Raw genomic sequence first — 18,237 nt, forward strand, 5'->3', positions numbered from 1 at the left:
TTCAAGTTTCTTTGTTTGGGAACTTACAAAGTGCTGGGCTTAACAGAAAGATTTTTTAAAGTATCCGTTTAACGGGAAATGATTGTAGTAGCACCCGGGGAGCTAATCTGCAAAACAGATGCGAACCATCCCAATAATAGAGAGAGAAAAGGCAATAAATACAGCAGGCTGGGAGAGAGAATAGTTTAAGTAGTGCTTCTCCTAAGGAAGATATCAGGGTTGTTTTTTTCCTGGGAGCCTGCTAGCTGGCTAATTACTATGATCGCAGAAAGCATACATAAAGTTGAAAAATCATCTGTTAACAGCCCATGCACCATATTCTCTCCTCCTCTCTCTCAAAAGCCAATATCCAATTACAAAAACCATAGGAATTATAGCACAACACTGATGAGTTTTCAAATGCAGGAAAGGATATAAAACATTTTGTAAAGGGAGGGGAACCCTGAATGAGTGGGACACTTTCAAGCCTATCAATTTTAGTTCCCATTTTATTGGGCCATTCTTATGCTGTCATCTAATTGCTTCTTCCATAACTCCCCGCTACACTTCCCAAATAGTTTATTTTCCTACAAGCTTCGCTGCTTGATTATTTCCACGCATTGGGGGGGAGTGAGGCGGGGAGAGGAATATCACGCAAATCGTAACAGATGCAAAACGCAGCAGGCTGAGCAATCTGTTTTCAGAGGCAATTAGCATATGCCAGTAGTATGGTCCAGCTCACTCATTTCCATCGGACCAAGGCATACATAAAGCCGTTAGGAGTCTGCAATACAAATTGCACAGTTAGCTCTGCAACGCGGCTTCCATTTAAAAGAAGATACACAATCGCTCCTTAAAGCCATTGCTGTCAATCAACCAGCAATGCATATGCCATCGCAGTACTCAAGAGTATGGGACATAAATGCACTGTTGTCTAAGGAGGGTGCGATTCTCAGGTAATGCGGGGGGGGGGGGGGCGACTATGCCATAGGGGTTATTTAGTAAAACGCGCACACACTCTGGTCCCAGGTTAGACACTCAGCATTTTATATAGTGCTTTGAAGTTTTCAAAGTATTTCAAATGAATTATCTTGATAATCTTGTAACAGCACAGGCCAAGGCTAGTATATTATTCTGCACTGAAAAGGGGGTGGAGGGATGAACACCCTCACAAACAACTGGTGCATTATACGATTGTGAACTAGGCGTTACGACACTCATCTCCACTGCCAGCTATCAACAGCTACCTCTGACAACCCTTTGTTGTGGAACAACAGAAAGAGAAGGCTGCTGCCCTCATGCCCGGGCATCTGAGCTTCCTAGAGGCATCTGGTTGGCCACTGTGAGGAACAGGATGCTGGCCTGCATAGATCTTTGATTTGACCCAGCAAGGAATATTTGTTTATGCCTGGGTTGCTGTTTTTTGAGGGGGGGATTTACTGAATACAAGGGTGTGTTGGAAACACAGAATTGTAGCGCTGGAAAGGATCCCCTGAGGGTGATCTAGTCCAACCACCTGCACAAAGCACAGCCATCCCTGGGTGGGCTCGAACCACCAACTTTCTGGTTAGTAGCCAGAGACACTGACCTATTGCACCAATGGAATTATTTTATCTCTTCACTGCATTTTGGTTTAAGTAATATGTTCTCACCTCCCCATTAACAAGCTTATGTGTTGCCCTGAGTAGTCACATGCCGTACAAGGAAGTTCTGACATTGGTAACACCGGATAGTTGCGCAAACATGAGACCTGCTAAACCAGTATGTCTGAATTGTAAACTGGACCAAATTACAACTCTCAAGTTTTTGTTTATTAGCTCACCACACTAAAGAAAAATCTGGTTCCAGGTGGAAATTTAAAAATGGTACAATACCAGGACTGTAAGCAAAGAGACATGGAAGAAATGTGAGGAAATGACGCACTAAAATAAATGAAGTACTGATGATGAGGAACAAGATTTACATTAATACACTATTTTAAGAAGAGGCAAGCATATGAAAGAAATACTTATTGCTGTGTAAAACTTTATTCTGTTTACTTTGTGAATAGTAATAATGAGCTTCAAATCTAGTTTGATTCATGTGCCAAGCAAATTGCAATATTAGGTACTGGGATCCAACACGAGTTAAAATGTGCCCATTCTTTTTTATTTGCTGTTTCTTGTAGCCATAGAAACATCTGACAAAACTAGTGGAGCTGGTTCTGAGTAAGATTACTTCACTTTAGTTACTGAACCTTTTTTGAGGACTACACTGAGATTTGAGACCTACTGAAGACAGTGACGTTGTCATACACCAATCTTCAAAATCTGTGCTGGGGTTCTAGCCATTCTAAGCAAGGTTTTCTCGCTCTCAATAAAACTGATTTGTGTCCAGATGCCTGACTTAATTTGCTTGCAGTTAGGACTATGAAGTTACACAAGATTGCGTATCTTATTTCTAACATCAGGGGAGAGTTTGAGGGGGTGGGAATCTATGGAATATGAGAACCTGACGCTGGCTTCTAGGAATCTAAATTCTGCCCTCCAGCTTCTGTTGCTGTACACTTATAAACAAGGTGCATTTTAAGGCTTATTTGCCTTGCCTGTTGTCCCCACATTACCTTACATTAGAGACAGGAACCTTTTTCAACTTGAGGGCTGTATTTCCTTGTGGGTAACTTGGGGGGAGTGCATGCCAGTGGTGGGCGGTCTGGGCCAGAATAAAGGCTGCATTCCAGCCACAGATGTTTCTACACACCTCTCCATCCAGGCAAACAAAGTACTTAAGGAGGGCTGATAGCAGATATGGATTGGAGAGAATCCTAAATGCCACATACAGAATTGTGGAGGGCCATGCCTGTCACCTGCTCTTGCACCTAATGTTCTCAGTCCATGCCTTTGGTGCAGATGGTAGTTGTTTCTTGACAAATCCTCACATATCTCTGGGCAAATTGCCCCGGGTTGTCTCTTCTGTTAGTTCGTATTCTGTTGAGAGTTTATCATGAAGTCAAAACCGGCAATGCCCTCTAGCAGCCAAGGGATAAAGTGCAGTCTCTGCACAAGCCCTGGCATGCCCCAACTCCTGTTTCAATTTCCAAGCCTCAAAATAAGATACGCAAAGAGGGGTATAGAAAATTTTAGGTCCCAATTACGCGACTACCTTACAGCACTAAAGTAGAAGTTACAGGTGTTCTCTTATCAGGCATTTGCTCTTCTGCTTTTCACTTGGAATGCCTGTGTATATCTGCACATTAATAAACCTCACTTCCTTAAGGTTCCCTATATCGGCTCACAATCCAGGTCCAATTCATTGCAAGTAGCAGAGATGATGGCTGAAGAAAAAATATTATGAAAGCAAGCTTTAAACCGCAGATTAATCAAAGCTTTGGCTGATTCATCTGCAGGGGCAATACTAGACAAAGTGAGGCTGAGAGTTAAGGGCACACACATTTTTATTTCTTAAGGCTATTTCCATTACATTGCATCATCATTAAATAGAATGGAGACAATATTATGTCCTACACCCCAACACTCTTTGCTTATAAAGTTCCCAGTTCCCTTCCTTTTTAATATCTCAAAAGGAACCTATATTGAAGTCTGACTTGTAAGAGGTAGATGACAGATCAGTTAATTTTTTTTCCAGGTGACAGCTCTACGGGAAAAACTCCATAGTTTATAATCAATGAGAATGAGAGAAGCTACCAAGTCCATTCACAGACTTTTCAAAACCCTCTGTAGAATTCTGTGACAGCCAGAATACTCTGATAGCAGCAGATTTTCTACACCCATCAACCTTGAATTACCTGCACCATCGAGACAAAATGAGTGGATACCACAGTTTGCCACCCAGAAACATTTAAAGAATAAAGAAGCTAGGAAGTGCCCACATGGCTATCAATTACAGGCCAACCCTTCCAGCAACGTCATGGATAGTTTTTGGCTAGCTAGACCAAAGTAGTAGCAAATGGCTAATTGGATAGAAATCAGATTCAATGCAACTGGAGCTGGAAGAGAAGCAGGATGCCCTAGGGAAGTCTGAACTCTAACCTCTTAGGGTGAGGTGGGGCTACGGTTAAATCCAACAAGGGCATCTCTAGAGTTGGCCACGGTGCAGGGAGGGCTGCAACTCAAGGCTTTCAAAGGCTACAGCTGCTAGCTTGGGGAGGTCAGGAACAAGCAACTTCCCCAGTCACTGAGGCCACTTCTCTTGTTAGGCAAGCTGAAACCAGCTAATCCTCAAAACCAAGAAGCCTAATTCAGCTATCCTCCCTCTCTCATGGTGTCTTTCCTGCTTATCATCCACTGAGCAGAGAACTGAAAGTTGAAAATGTGGGCATGCTGCAGAGGGCAGTTCTTGCCCAAGAATCCTCTGGTCAAAGTTCACAAAGTTGCTAAACACAGATCTCTCTACTTTATTGCATGCACACACAAAATTAACACTTTCTTCATTCTGAATGAAGTGCTAGACTCGAAGCTTAAAAGTTTGCAGAGTCATCAATAAGAAAAATTTGGTAACTTGGGACTAAAAGCCAAAAACCTGTCAACGCTGTGTCAAATGACTAGAGAACCTCAAATGTTCTGAGAACCTCTCCTCCAAATAAAGTGACTTTTGCTCAACTGCTTTATTTTAGGGTTGGTGCCAGCACACATGTACACAAAGCAGACTGGAGTGATACAACAACAAAAGAAGCCAGTATTGCCCCATACTTCAAGTATGAGTTAAGGAAGAATACAAGAAGAAGGATTAAAATGTGTCAGGTTGTTATTGTTTTTACCATGTGTTACCAGGATTCCTTTAACTTTTTGTTTAATGTGGTGATCACGGCCAGCTGTTTTGGAAAGTTTGCCATGAGCAAGACAGCACGAATTCAGTGCTTGCTGTGCTATATACGAACTCCCCCCCACCAACTGCCATCCAAGACATCAGGAGAGTAAGGTAAAGGTAAAGGTAAAGGGAACCGACCATTAGGTCTAGTCGCGGACGACTCTGGGGTTGTGGCACTCATCTCGCTTTATTGGCCGAGGGAGCTGGCGTACAGCTTCCGGGTCATGTGGTCAGCATAGCTAAGCTGCTTCTGGCGAACCAGAGCAGCACACGGAATGCCGTTTACCTTCCCGCCGGAGTGGTACCTATTTATCTACTTGCACTTTGACGTGCCTTCAAACTGCTAGGTTGGCAGGAGCAGGGACCAAGCAATGGGAGCTCAGCCCGTTGCGGGGATTCGAACCACCAACCTTCTGATCGGCAAGCCCTGGGCACCACCCGCATCCCTATCAGAAGAGTAGGTGGGGGCAATTCTGTGTCAATGCAAAGCTCATGAGTCTCTCTCCTGCACTCCAATCCAAGAAAAACATGTGGCTTCCCATTGATGAACTTACCCAAAGCACATCCCTGACAGAAAGCATAGAATCACAGCGTTGGAATTGACCTTGAGGATCATCCAGTCCAACCCGATATGCAGCTGTTTCATATGGGGATCAAATCTGCGACCTTGGTGTTATCAGCACTATGCTCTGACCCAGAGGTATTCAACCTTTTTGAGTCCACAGCTCCCTTTACCAACTGCATTCTTTCTGTGGCACCCCTATGAGGCTAAGGAGCCCAGTTATGTCGCCCCTTGCCTGTACAGCTGACAGCCTCTCACCCTTTTTCAAACACCCTCCCTTGTGGAGTGTTCCCTCAGCCTCCTCTCCCTTCTCCTTGGGAGTCCTCCGGGCAGCTGCTGCTGCTGCCCCTGGTCTCTGAACTGCACCCCCACCCCAAAGAAAGGTGCCTCCCAGAGACACCATTCGTCTGTGGAGCTTATAGCCAGGGCTGCTGCAATAAACAGCTGTGCAAGCCTTTGGGAGGCAGAGATGTGAGAAGGTATCAGAAGAGGCATCAGAAGAGGGAGGGAAGGAAAGAGGGACAAAGACCAGTGTTGCCCGTGGCACCCCTGGCCATCATTCAAGGCACCCCAGGGTGCCACGGCACACTGGTTAAAAACCACTGGTCTAACCAACTTAGCTATCCAGCTGTGAAGAAATATCTATGCCGAGATAACTTCTTTAAGTCCCACCCCTTGCACAACAGTTTTATAAATAAATGTCTTCCACTGGACTATCAACACGATCAAATGCCAACATTAGCTTATGGGAGTTGTAGTCCAATAACATCTGCCAACTATAGCTTATGGGAGTTGCAGTCCAATAACATCTGGCGGGTCACAGATTCCTAGTCACCTTTGGGTTGAAAGGAAGCAAGCACCCAAACTGGAACACAGTCGTGCAATTTGCCTTAGTGTCTTGTTCATGGCCTAACGGCACAATGAACGTTTGTGCAGAGCCACTGAAAGAACAGAGTTGTCTTCGGGCCTAGACATTCTGTGTACTCAAAAAACTCTTCCCTTATTTAAAAAACACTTCACTTATTAAATATCTTGTGCACTAAAAGAGGCAAGAGCCCCACATCTCGCCACAGAGCAAGTTGAAAGCTGCACTGTTAGCTCCTGAACAAACAACTTGATTTCAGAAGCTTAACTTTCTAGTTTGCTTTATTTGAAGAACCATGCCAGAAAGAATTAGGACACAACGCATATGTGTTGTGATCTGCAAAACTTACTTATTTTTTCACAAGCATGATGAACTGCAGCTCATATATATGCTCCCGTTGATATATTTTTTTAGTGTTTAAATAAAACATAATAATTGTTCTAAACCTCACACATGGCTACCATGAATTATCCCTTAGAATACATTTGCTCTCGAGTTGAGCAGAATGAATTAAAGATAATTTTCGTCTTTTGGCTCACTGTTCTTTCTTTAACCAACATCCTTGTCTCTCTTCAAACTTGTCATTCAGTGTGTTTTAATTTCGCAAACTAGCTCGGTGTTGGCTAATCACCATGCCGAATATTAGTAAGCCACACTCAATGTGGCGTTCTATCACCGGAAGTGGCCTGGATTACACTAAAACAGTAGTTTGACTAGTCTCACCTACATGATGAATCACACTTTAAGATGGCCAAAAGTCACAGGTGGGTGGGACCCCAAATTTGGGTCTCCAGCTGTTTTTGGACTACAATTCCAATCATCCCTGCTAGCTACGGATGATGGGAGTTGTGGTCCAAAACCAGCTGGAAACCCAAGTTGAGAAACACTGCATTAGGGCAATAGGAGGCTGGCAACTCCAATGGAAGTCATTGAAGAGGAAAGGAAATGAACGGCTAAAAGCAGCTATAACATGAAAGACTGGGTCAAAACAAGCATTCAAAGAAACCAAAATAAGGCATGTACTGGAGGCACGACAACCATGCCCTGTTCTCAACTACCCCATACTCTACCATCACATTCAGTAGGCTCAAAACGGGCTGTGCACATGCAGGAATGCAGAAAAGTGGCAATGGGCACTGAATTCAGCTTTGTAGGGAGCTGAGCTCCCCCCCCCCCATTTTTATAAAAAAGGTGTTTTAATCTACCCCTTGCGGCTGTGAAGATATGTTTGAAGTGTGTGGGCAATGCCTGCTGAAATCTCAGCAGCCAGAGGAATTGCTCAATAAGGCTTCCTGTGGTCAGAAGTCAGAACTTTACTGCCCTGGAAACATCCTTGCCCACAATTTGCAGAATGAGAAACTGTTAATCAAAAATAAATTAAGTAAATATGCCATTTTTGTGGGCTACAGAATTTCACTTTCCTTGGTGCAGAGTTCAGACTGCCTCAACGTATTTTTGAGGACACAATATTCTTATAATAATCTGAATGTGATCTAGCCCTCTCAGCATGAAAATCTGATACACCACAATGTGAGAGAAGCAGGATGTACACTAAACCATGACTACTAATGAGGGACACATTTGCAAACAAGCAGCTATGTGGAAAGATGCCAAGAACAAAAACCTCACCTGCAGTTCTGCACGTTACAAAAACAGTTTCCCCAAAGCAGCTTAATTACCCTTTGTGAAAGAAAGAGAAGCTAAACTAGGCAACACTTAAAAATCATTCTCTGGTTCTCCAACTCACTGGAGAGACTTCTTTTCAAATGCACTACTTAATGTTTAAACATGCACCATTCCCAGAAACCAATGCAAAACAGGAGCAAGAACAAACAAGACAGGCTCTCCAAACAGAATTACTTTTCCCAAGCAGTATTAGATCTCTTTCAAAACAAGGCTGCACATTTTGAGTGCCAACAGCTAGTTTTAGAGTACCTTCATACAAATCTATGGCCTTGTTTTTAATCTACTGTCTTAAGAGTAGACTGTTTGCAACAGAATCATGCTTTTTGCTCACCAGTGGCCCTTTGTAACAAATGGCAGCCTTTGCGCCATTCTGAATGCTACACATTTCAACAGTGATATCATAGCCATACTACATCCTTCCTTTGTCTTTCTAAATATACATTCAAACTACCTCCACACTGTATAACTGTGTAAAAATCTCCTTTATCTTATTTATTTACTTACAGCATTTGTACCCCACACCCTACCCACAAGGTGACACTAGAGGGACAGGGAGGGAAGAGGAAAATCTAAACCTGAACTAAGGCACCAATTATTAAACAGCTGTCTATTATGATGACCAGCTGTCAGTTCAGGGGCAGGAGGTGCCTGATGGAGCTGGTCTCTCACCCCAGAACTGATGGAGTGAGCAAGAAGGCCTGATGGAGTTGGCCTGTCCAATATGGTTCTGGGGCTGAGAGGAACTGTAGTTTGAAATATCCGGAGGGCACCCAGTCGGCAAAAGCTGCTGTATGCAATGCCCTGTCTGTGCTGGACTGATTATGAATCCAATTGGTGGGGTTCAGCTATGAGTCAGCCGTTCCTAGTTCAAATCTCAACTTAGCTCACACAACTATCCTTTGTCCAATTGCTTAAGAGACTTGTAGGAGAAAGAGATGGAAACTGCACAGCTCAGGACCAGTGGTGTCCAAACTTTTTAAAAAGAGGGCCAGATTTGATGAAGTGAAGGGCTCTGAGGGCCAACCAAAGTTTTGGACCTTTTTTTTAGGGTTGAAGTTGTCGAGGGTTTTTTAGGATTTTACCCCAGGAAATAAACTGCCACAGGAGCCAGATTAAACTGACCGGCGGCCAGATTAGCCCCCCCCCAAACAGACTTTGGACATGCCTGTACTACTGGAAAACTTAAGGTCAGACACTTCAGTGGTGGCCAAACTTGGCCCTCCAGCTGTTTTTGGACTAGAACTCCCATCATCCCTAGCTCACAGGACCAGTGGCCAGGGATTATGGGAACTGTAGTCCCAAAACAATTGAACGGCCAAGTTTGGTCACCACTGCTTTAGGGTTTATTTTGTCTACAACCAAAAGGGCTAAAACACTTTATTCTCATTTTTAAGAAATGCAAATGCAAAACAAGGGTTGTATTTGCAGATAATGTGACACAAAAACCCAGTTGTTACCCACAACCTGACACCTATCATATGTAACAGGCAGGCTGAGGCTGGGCTGCATTGGAACCAAGTATTATTTATACCCACATCTGCATTCATGAGGGCAATGCACCTACCAGCTACATCTTAGCAATAGCAACCTTCCTTGATTTCTGTGCATGTTTCAGAGCAAGGGTATGGAACCTTTGGCCCTCCAGATGTTACTGGGCTCCAGCTCCGATCAGCACTAGCCAGAATGGCTAACAAGTCAGTGGCAATGTAAATTGGGAGTCCAGAAACATCTGCAGATGAAATGATTCCCCATCCCTGTTTAAGCATTACAGATCCTGGGAGTAGCCATGGCCAAGGACAATGAGCTGTTGGTTCACACATTATTTTGCTTCTATGATTGAAGACATAGGTCAGACATCTACAACAACAAAGAGCGTCACAGTGACATGTGGTCTATCCTTGGACTATCTGACTATCAAGGTCTGGTGAAGGACATAATCTTTTTTTGGTAAAAGCAGCACTCCCCTCCAGCCGTCCCCCTGGAGCTACTCCTCCTCAAAAAGAGGAAATCTTTTTGGATTAAACCACTTTAAGTCCACACGTTTTTCCACTTATAATCAATAGCAGCTGAGGTGTTTGAGTAATAGCTGAGTAGCACTAAGGCAGGCATCCCCAAACTCAAACTGTTTTCCCCAAGCTGTTTTGGGACTACAACTCCCATCATCCCTAGCTAACAGGACCAGTGGTCAGGGATGATGGGAACTGTACTGTAGTCCCAAAACATCTGGAGGGCCGCGTTTGGGGGTGCCTGCACTAAGGGATATGGGAGATTATATCTCCCTCTCAGCAGCCCATACCTCATACCTCAGACTTTAGAAAAGGGGAATTATGTTAGGAACTCTAAATACTAAGCTTCACTATAACATGCAGTTTAGCCCTGTGTCAACAGCATACAATTTATTCATTTTAAAAGCTACAATTCTGCTGCTTCCAAGTCCCAGAGGTCTCATCCTAAAGTAAAAGTAATAAATATCTATTATCTTATGGTTTCAGATCTTTTGAATTCCACATCACGTCACAAGAATGAATGTAACACAGCTAGACTACAACCCTGGACACACTTATTTGAGAGTTACTCTGAGCTCATTGGCATTTGTGACTCAACACAGCATGTTTATTCTTTTCCCCCCACCCCTCCTCTTCAGCTTCTGGCATTTCTCTTATTCCCAGGCCACAAAGGTTTTACTTGCACATTCTTTGCCATCCACTGATATCACTGAGCAAGGGAGGAGTTCACAATGCATAAAGCATCCTCAGTGAACTTTGGAAACAGTGATCTCAGAAAGCGGGAACACAGTGACTGGATCCCTAACCAGTGGCTGCATTTATAAATCTTGTGTTATACTGTTACGTTACATGAACAAAGGTAGGGAATTCCACGTTTAAATGACTGATTGTACACAGGGAGCCTCAAAAAGAATAAATAAACCACAGCTTGGTTAATGCAACCAGGCGGAGAGCCAATCACTTATGGCATCAATTTCTCCCCATGCCCTCAGACCCTCCAAACATGGCAAAGCCTAAGACATTCAGCCATCTCTGTAGATCTTGGCGGCAAGGGTTTGCTTTAGGAGATTTTCTGCAGCTGGGTGGAAGGTGTTTCCCTGTAGCACTACTTAATCATGCTGTGGTGTGTGTGTGTGTGTGTGTGTGTGCGCGCGCGTGTGTGCTGCAGCTTTGTGGATCCAGCCAAACTTGAGGGTCTTTTCCATCTGGTCATCACTCCACCAGGAAGGAGGGAAGTGACTGGATGGAAAAGATCTAGGTGTTGGGTTCAGATTTGGTATTTACACATTTTGCAGCTACATGAGATCATACATAAAAGCAGCTTCTGTGGAGAAATAAATAAGAGAAGCATTTTTTTACACTCCTCCACAACTCCATTATTTCAAAAATGGTTGCTGGAAGTGTGCCAGATCTGCTTTGCCACTTGGCTGGCCACTCCAGAAATGGCCAGCTCTCTACATAGTCGCAAGCATTATAAAGTATATTTATAGGCAGGCAGCCATCATAGCATTAACAGCAATCTAAATCTACCTAGAATATTAATGTGGAAACCCAGCCAGATGGTCAGGGTATAAAGAATAAATTATTATTATTATTATTATTATTATTATTATTAGTGAAATAAAACGAGAAGTAATAAATAGTCTTCTGTATGGAAGGTCCCTATGTAAATTTATGATGTTATTATAACTGGCATTAGTGCCATGGTATACTGCAAGATGAGGGACGCGGGTGGCGCTGTGGGTAAAAGCCTCAGCGCCTAGGGCTTGCCGATCGAAAGGTCGGCGGTTCGAATCCCCGCGGCGGGGTGCGCTCCCATTGCTCGGTCCCAGCGCCTGCCAACCTAGCAGTTCGAAAGCACCCCCGGGTGCAAGTAAATAGGGACTGCTTACTGGTGGGAAGGTAAACGGCGTTTCTGTGTGCTGCGCTGGCTCGACAGATGCAGCTTGTCACGCTGGCCACGTAACCCGGAAGTGTCTCCGGACAGTGCTGGCCCCCGGCCTCTTGAGTGAGATGGGTGCACAACCCTAGAGTCTGTCAAGACTGGCCCGTACGGGCAGGGGTACCTTTACCTTTTATACTGCAAGATATGGACATTCTACATTTTTACATTTTTAAAACTATCTGAAACAGTGGTCCTCAAATATGAAACAACCCGCAACTGGGCATTCCGTAATAATACGGCAAAGCCTTGAAAATTCTGATACACTGAATTGGACATTTTCAGAACTGGAAAGGCAACTGTACGTTTTGTAGTTTGCGTCCTCATTTGCAATCTTCAGCATGTTTGCACTGACACTTCCAATGCATTTCCACTAGCAATGAAGGGCAGAAACTTGCCCTTCTAAAATAGAAACTGATCTCAACCCCAAGCATATGCCTTACTAAAATCTCCCACTTACCTGTGGCATTTGTTATAGTGAGTGGAAGCCCTTGCAGCTGATGAAGCTGGATCCCAGATCCCAGGGCCCCCAGGTTAATGGTCTGAAGGCCTGGCACAGAGGAAAGCTGAGCGGCATTTACTGTGACGGTGCCACTGGGCAGAGAGGCAGAAGCGATGGGGGTCAGTGTCGTGTTGGTGCTTCCTGTCTGCCCCAGGGAGACTCCTTGCACGGGAGCCAAGGCAATTGTCTGAGCTTGAGGGTTCTGAACCTGGAGATTCTGCAGCTGAATCGTCTGCCAGCTCACCTGCCCGTTTGGCCCCATAGTGGGTGTTCGAATAAAGATTGGACCAGTATTGGGGAGAGCCTGGATCTGCAGGTTCTGCAAGGCATCTTGGGTAGTAAAAGTCTGGCCAGCTTGCCCTCCTTGAACAAGCTGAGGCTGCACCAGAATCTGCTGTTGCTGCTGCTGCTGGTTTTGATCAGCATCTTTCTGCTGCCCTTGCTGGACTGTCACTCCAGCCAACTGCAGAGCATCAGTATTTTGAGCACTTCCTGTCCTCTGAGGCGCCTGCACCTGAACGTTTGTTCCCAGAGTGCCGCTGGTGGAAAAATTCATGATGCTCAAATTACCTGTTGTGGTAGTGGTATTGTAGCTGTTGGCATTGGTAAAGAAAGCGGCAGAATTGGCCTGGGACACAGCCGTGCTGGAGGAACTGACAGAGGCGCCAGATGTTGCTGGTTGAGAGCCACTCTCGCTAGAGCCAGAGGTGCTTAGAGTAACCGACTGAGAAGTGGGTGCCAAACTGGCTGCAATGCTATTGACAGGCAACAAAGTGATATTGCCATTCAAAGCCAGTGGCACATTAGTGACATACTGAGTCTGCCCTGACAGGGCATTCACTCCCTGAATGGGGACAGCCTGCTGCAGAAGATTTGGCATGGCAGCCAGGATATTGCCTGTCCCCGACTGATTTGCAATGAGCTGCTGGTTCGTCCCAGGGATAATCTGCAATTGGCCATTGGCATCCTGTTGGACGCTGACTTGGGTAGGGGTGGTGGCAAACTGCAACTGTTGGCCATCCACAGTTTGAAACTGGGGAATCACCCGGTACTGAATACTGGGTATCATTCCTGGCAAGCCCGTGAGGACTTGCTGGCCCTGCATGTTAGGGGTGGTAGTAACCACATACTGCCCTGTGGTAGCAGGTCGGTTTTTGGATGACGAATCATTCTCATCATTGCTTGTGTTCCCTTGGTCTTTGGGGGAGTCAGAAGTCCCAGAGGGAGTAGAAATTAGTTGCCAACCATTTGCATTCTGGGAGATATGAGTTGCAGCAGTGAGGTCCAGTTCATTTGAGCCTCCTTGTTGTCCCTGTGATCCATCAGCATTCTCATTGGGAGATTCAATCCTGCTGCATGTTGCAGCCAGCAAAGCCAGAGGGGAAGGCTGGGACTCCTATCAGGAAACACAAGACAGAGAGAGGAGGAGTCAGGCACTTGCCTCACTTTCCGGGGGTCTGTACAAAACAAGGAAAAGCTAAGGAGGAGCATACAAGCAAGACAGCCTATTGGAAGCTGTTGAACCACCCACTACAAGCAGCAGAGACTGCAACCATCGGACTCACAAACACAGTACAGATCAGCTGCAGTGAGAACAGCTTTCACCTCCAAGAAGATTTCTAACAAATACATCCTCCACCACGGTGTGACTTTCAATCACAAACAGCCTTCAAAACCCACAGGAGGCAGTGATGGCCACCAACCTAGATGGCTTTAAAAGAGGATTACAGTAGGTAGATTCATGGAGGATGGGACTATGAAAGGCTACTAGCCAAGATGGCTATACTTTGCCTCCACAGTTGGCGGAAGCAATACTTCTAAATACCAGATGCTGGAAGCCGTCTTCTTGTGCTCAAATCCTGCTTGCTGGTCTCCCACAGGCATCTGATCAGACCCACAAACCAAAGGCAAGACAGCTGCACAGTCCAACAATTCTTAAATGAGGAAGTTCAAATTATAACGCTCACAGGGGCACTGCTAGAATTTGGAGGAGCAGCCTTTAATTAACCCACCATCTTCTATGACTGCAAACACTGCTCTATTTCCCCCCCACTCAGTCTCCAAGCACAAAAGGCTGCAAGAATTCTAAGATTTTAGAGCATGTTCATGAGTAACTGAAACGGTTACATCCAATGAAAATGAGAACGTTTCATCATAATATTCATCAAAGCTCCCCGCATACACACAGAAACCATTGCCTATTTTAGAACCCACACTTACCTGGCCCTCACAGTTCCGTCCATCATTACTGCAGCTTTCTTCTACCTTCTCAGTTTTGACAATAACCATTTCTTCTGAAATATCATGGTCTGCAGGGGAATTGGGGGTGCAGGAAGGAAAAAAGAAGAGAGTGAAGACAGAATGGTCCAACACTCACTACAAAGCAAGCAGCTCTACCAGGAGGAGGAAGGACACAGTTTGAAAATACAGATTTAAAAAATAGGGACTTTGAGCATTCCAAGTAGTTAAGTAATTCACTTCACTGCAGACAACTCAAAGTATTATGGTTAAGCACCTGGTGTTGTATTGGATAATGGAAAATATAAGTACCTTGCCTTTGGAAAATGTGCTGAAAAGCATCTAGCACCCTGAAGAGCTAACCTTGAGTTAAGGTCTGAGGGTGGGGGAGCAGAAGGAAGAGTGCGTGTTGTGGGGCAGATGTTAGAGAAAACAGAGAGCACTAGTGTAGTGAACAGTGCTGGGATTGGACCAGGAAGACCCATACTCCAATTCCTGCTTAGCTACGAAGTTTATGAGCGTCCCTGAGCAAGTCTCAGCTTGACATACCTCACAGAACTGTTCAGAGGATGAGAAGGAATGATATCATGAACTCCTTCAAGAAAGGGCAGGGTACAAATGCAACAATAACATCTCAGTTAGCCTTTAAAGGGCACCAACCAACATACGAGAAGGGGGTGATGTGCATCATGTATCGTCAATGAAAAATTAAGTCAGATGGCGGTGGCAGAGTAGTGGGAGGAGAAGCTGCTGTCACATATGTGAAAATAAGATGGCCTCTCCTCACTGAACCAAGCTGTTGTTAATCATAATTGTTGCTGTACAAACTCACAACCACCACATAAAGCAGGCTAGGCAAAGAAATGGTGACTCAAGGATTGTCATATCTCTTGCACCACAAGGATCACTTCCTCCTCAGTACTGGTATAGAAGCAATTTTTCAAGCTCTAGAGACGCACATTAAATAGCAAATCTGGCAAACAACTCAGGCTGAAAGCCATGTGGAAAACAATATTCTTAACAGATCCAATAGACTCTGTGCTCCCATACACAACATGAACAGCTTTTTCCGTGTTTCAGTATTTAAAACTCAGTTGAGAATACCACCCAGTATTCTCAGAGTCCCCTTTACATTTGCATATTGGGGGGGTTGCCCCCCAAGGGGAATTATCAAGCCTATTTTTAACAGCCTTCCTCACAACATGTCACTAAAACTTTAATTTTCAGTGGCATGCCGCTATAAGAAAAAAGGTATCCCCCTTGCTGAAACACACTTCTTTATTTGGTAGTGATGTATCAAGACATCCTGGAATCCCCTTCATACCTTTCAGGTATGAAGCCATTAAAAAAAAAATCATTGGGGACCTGGGGAAGCAGCTGCATGAGTCAGTCCCAAGTGGTGTAGGAGTTATGCAAACTTCTGACTTGCAGCTGACCCAACAAGGAGTTCTGCACTGCTCTAAGCCTTGCATACTCTTAGTGTATAGCAAAGCTTGCCAAGCAAAGTTTCAAGTCCTAATAATTGAAGAGTTCCAAGTGAATACAACCTTATTTTAAGGCCCCAAACAGTTTATGGAAAAGACAGCACAGGAGAAATTATCTGGGAAATCCAAGTGTGTGTGGGATCGTTTTAAAAAAGAACCAGCAGTAAGTTACTGAAGACTGCCTTCCTATATTTAGGAGATGTGTGTCTGGCATATGGGCCTAGGCCTCTCTTGAGTTTCTGTCAACCAAATCGCAGAGTTGGAAGGGACCACGAGGCTCTCCAGCCCAAACCCCATTGCAATGCAGGAATCTTTCGCCCAACGTGGGGATCGAACCCACCGCCCTCATGCTCCACCTCGGAAGCAAAGTGCTTAGCCCAGCTATACTTACTCCTGCCGCCCTCCCCCCGCCCCATGCGGGCAAGCTCGTGAGGGAAGCCCACGCCCGAGGGAAAGCAACTCTGCACATGCTCAGGAACGCTCCGCCGCTCCTTCACTAACCTCGGTTATTCTGAGAATTACCGCAGCTTGAGCCCTAGCTCAAGTGAAGGAAACCTATTTTCCCTTTCCTTTAAACACACACCCCGAGAGACAAGCGCCTGCTTCTGCCTCACGGCTTTGGGCCGCACGGCGACGGAGGCTCCTCCGGTGGTGGTGGAGGAGGAGCGGCGGCTGCGGCTGCTGCTACGGCGGAGGCTGCTCCTTCCTTCCCGCCGGGAAATTCCCACCCCCAGCCGTATTCCTGCCCCCACCTGGTCCCGCCCTGGACACCCCCCCGGCACACCCGCGCGCTGGGCCCTGCCCTGGTCCCTGAGGCGACTTGCCGCCCTCCTCCTCCCCCTGCGCTTCCTCCACCCCCCAATGCACTAGCCCCGCTCCCCTTCCCGCGGGCCCCTCCCCGAAGGGCTTCCCCTGCCCTCGGCGGCTCCCGCCCGGCTTGCCCTCCCCTCAGCCGGGCTCGTTACCCCTCCCCCGCCCGGGTCCCTCCGCCCGGGGGGCTGGGCGGGGCGGGGCGCGGGGAGGGAGGCGGCGCCCCCCGCCCGCCCGCGATGGTCCCGTCCTTACCGCTCATGTTGGCCGACGGGGGGAGGCGAACCCAAGTGGCGCCAGAGGGGTGGGCGGGGCGGGGGGCAGCGAAGTCGGTGACGAGGCAGCCTAACCCCACCGGTGACCGCCAAAGGGTTGGCGAGGGGAGGGAGCTGGCGCCGACACGGCCCCGAACTCGAGGCCACACCTCCCGCCGCGGCGCCCAATCACGGAGCCAGGAGGGGACGGCGGGAGGCGGGGGTTTGCCGTGAGTGGCGTGACGCCCGGCCATTAGGGCGGAAACGAGGCGGGGAAGTGAGAAAGGAGCAGGAGTAATTTACGAAAAGCTCCGCGGCGGTAGGCCTTTCGGGAAACGCCTCTAGGTGAGGCCCCACCCAATGGCGGGAGGGCGTGGGAGGCGGGGCTTGGCCGAAATCTCTTCTGAACTAGCTGTTCCGAGTGGGGCGGGCAGGAGGCAAAGCTAATAACAGGCGGCGCCTACGGCCAATCGCGGGAGGGGGGTTCTGAGGCCTGAACGGGCGTGATGAAATTGTGCGGCTTAACTCGTGATTGAATTGCCTGTAATCCAATCACGGCTGAGGCTCTCCCCTCCGCCCACAAGACCGTTTCGCAAAGTGGGTTTGGGGAGGCCTGGGATAATGCGGGGAATGACACGGAATGTAGCCAATCAGCTTCCGCAGAGAGAATGGTGAGGGAAAGACGCGTTTCAGAGTGATGGAACGCTTAGCCAAACAGCGCCAAGAAGAGACAGGAGAAAAACAGTCTGCCCCAATGAGGAAGAGGGACCTCCTTAAATTGGCCAATGGGCGAGGCGGTCCCTGCGGTGTGTGGTTGTTTTTTGAGGAAAAGGTGACGGATGTTGGCGCCATTTTAGCTCAGGCGGAGAGGGCGACGTCCCGCCTTTTTCCTCCATTTAATGAAGCGGTTATGTAACAAGTGACGCGAGTGGGGTTTTTTTTTCTTCCTGGGAATTGGCGAAAGGTCTCACATCCGGTCATAACTTGAGTGGCTGGGCGAGACGGTTAAATTTTTTATTTTTGCGCTAATTGCCAGCGAAAAGAAGATGGAGACACGGGGAGGAGGAAGGGTCAGGTGTTGTTCTTTTCTCACGTGTTGCGCA

The 18,237-nt window shown here is 46.6% G+C and overlaps 1 protein-coding gene across 3 annotated transcripts in view; it reads right to left on the minus strand.

Annotated features, from left to right (window-relative positions):
- Nucleotides 1-17,260, minus strand: part of SP1 (Sp1 transcription factor) — a 29,030-nt gene extending 11,770 nt beyond the window's left edge. The window contains exons 1-3 of one of the 3 annotated variants that reach the window (XM_053374351.1): nucleotides 17,136-17,260; nucleotides 14,569-14,657; nucleotides 12,307-13,744 (exon numbers count right to left, since the gene is read on the minus strand). In XM_053374351.1, coding sequence (XP_053230326.1) covers nucleotides 12,307-13,744; nucleotides 14,569-14,657; nucleotides 17,136-17,142 — 1,534 coding nt within the window. In that variant the 5' untranslated portion in view covers nucleotides 17,143-17,260. Of the gene's footprint in view, nucleotides 1-12,306; nucleotides 13,745-14,568; nucleotides 14,658-15,910; nucleotides 16,471-16,571; nucleotides 16,650-17,135 lie in introns of those variants that run through there. The other 2 variants (XM_053374360.1, XM_053374339.1) reach the window with 2 other exon arrangements.
- Between the last annotated feature and the right edge of the window lie 977 nt (nucleotides 17,261-18,237).

This window comes from Podarcis raffonei, chromosome 2 (assembly GCF_027172205.1).
Source record: "Podarcis raffonei isolate rPodRaf1 chromosome 2, rPodRaf1.pri, whole genome shotgun sequence".
Classification (NCBI taxonomy): Eukaryota; Metazoa; Chordata; class Lepidosauria; order Squamata; family Lacertidae; genus Podarcis; species Podarcis raffonei.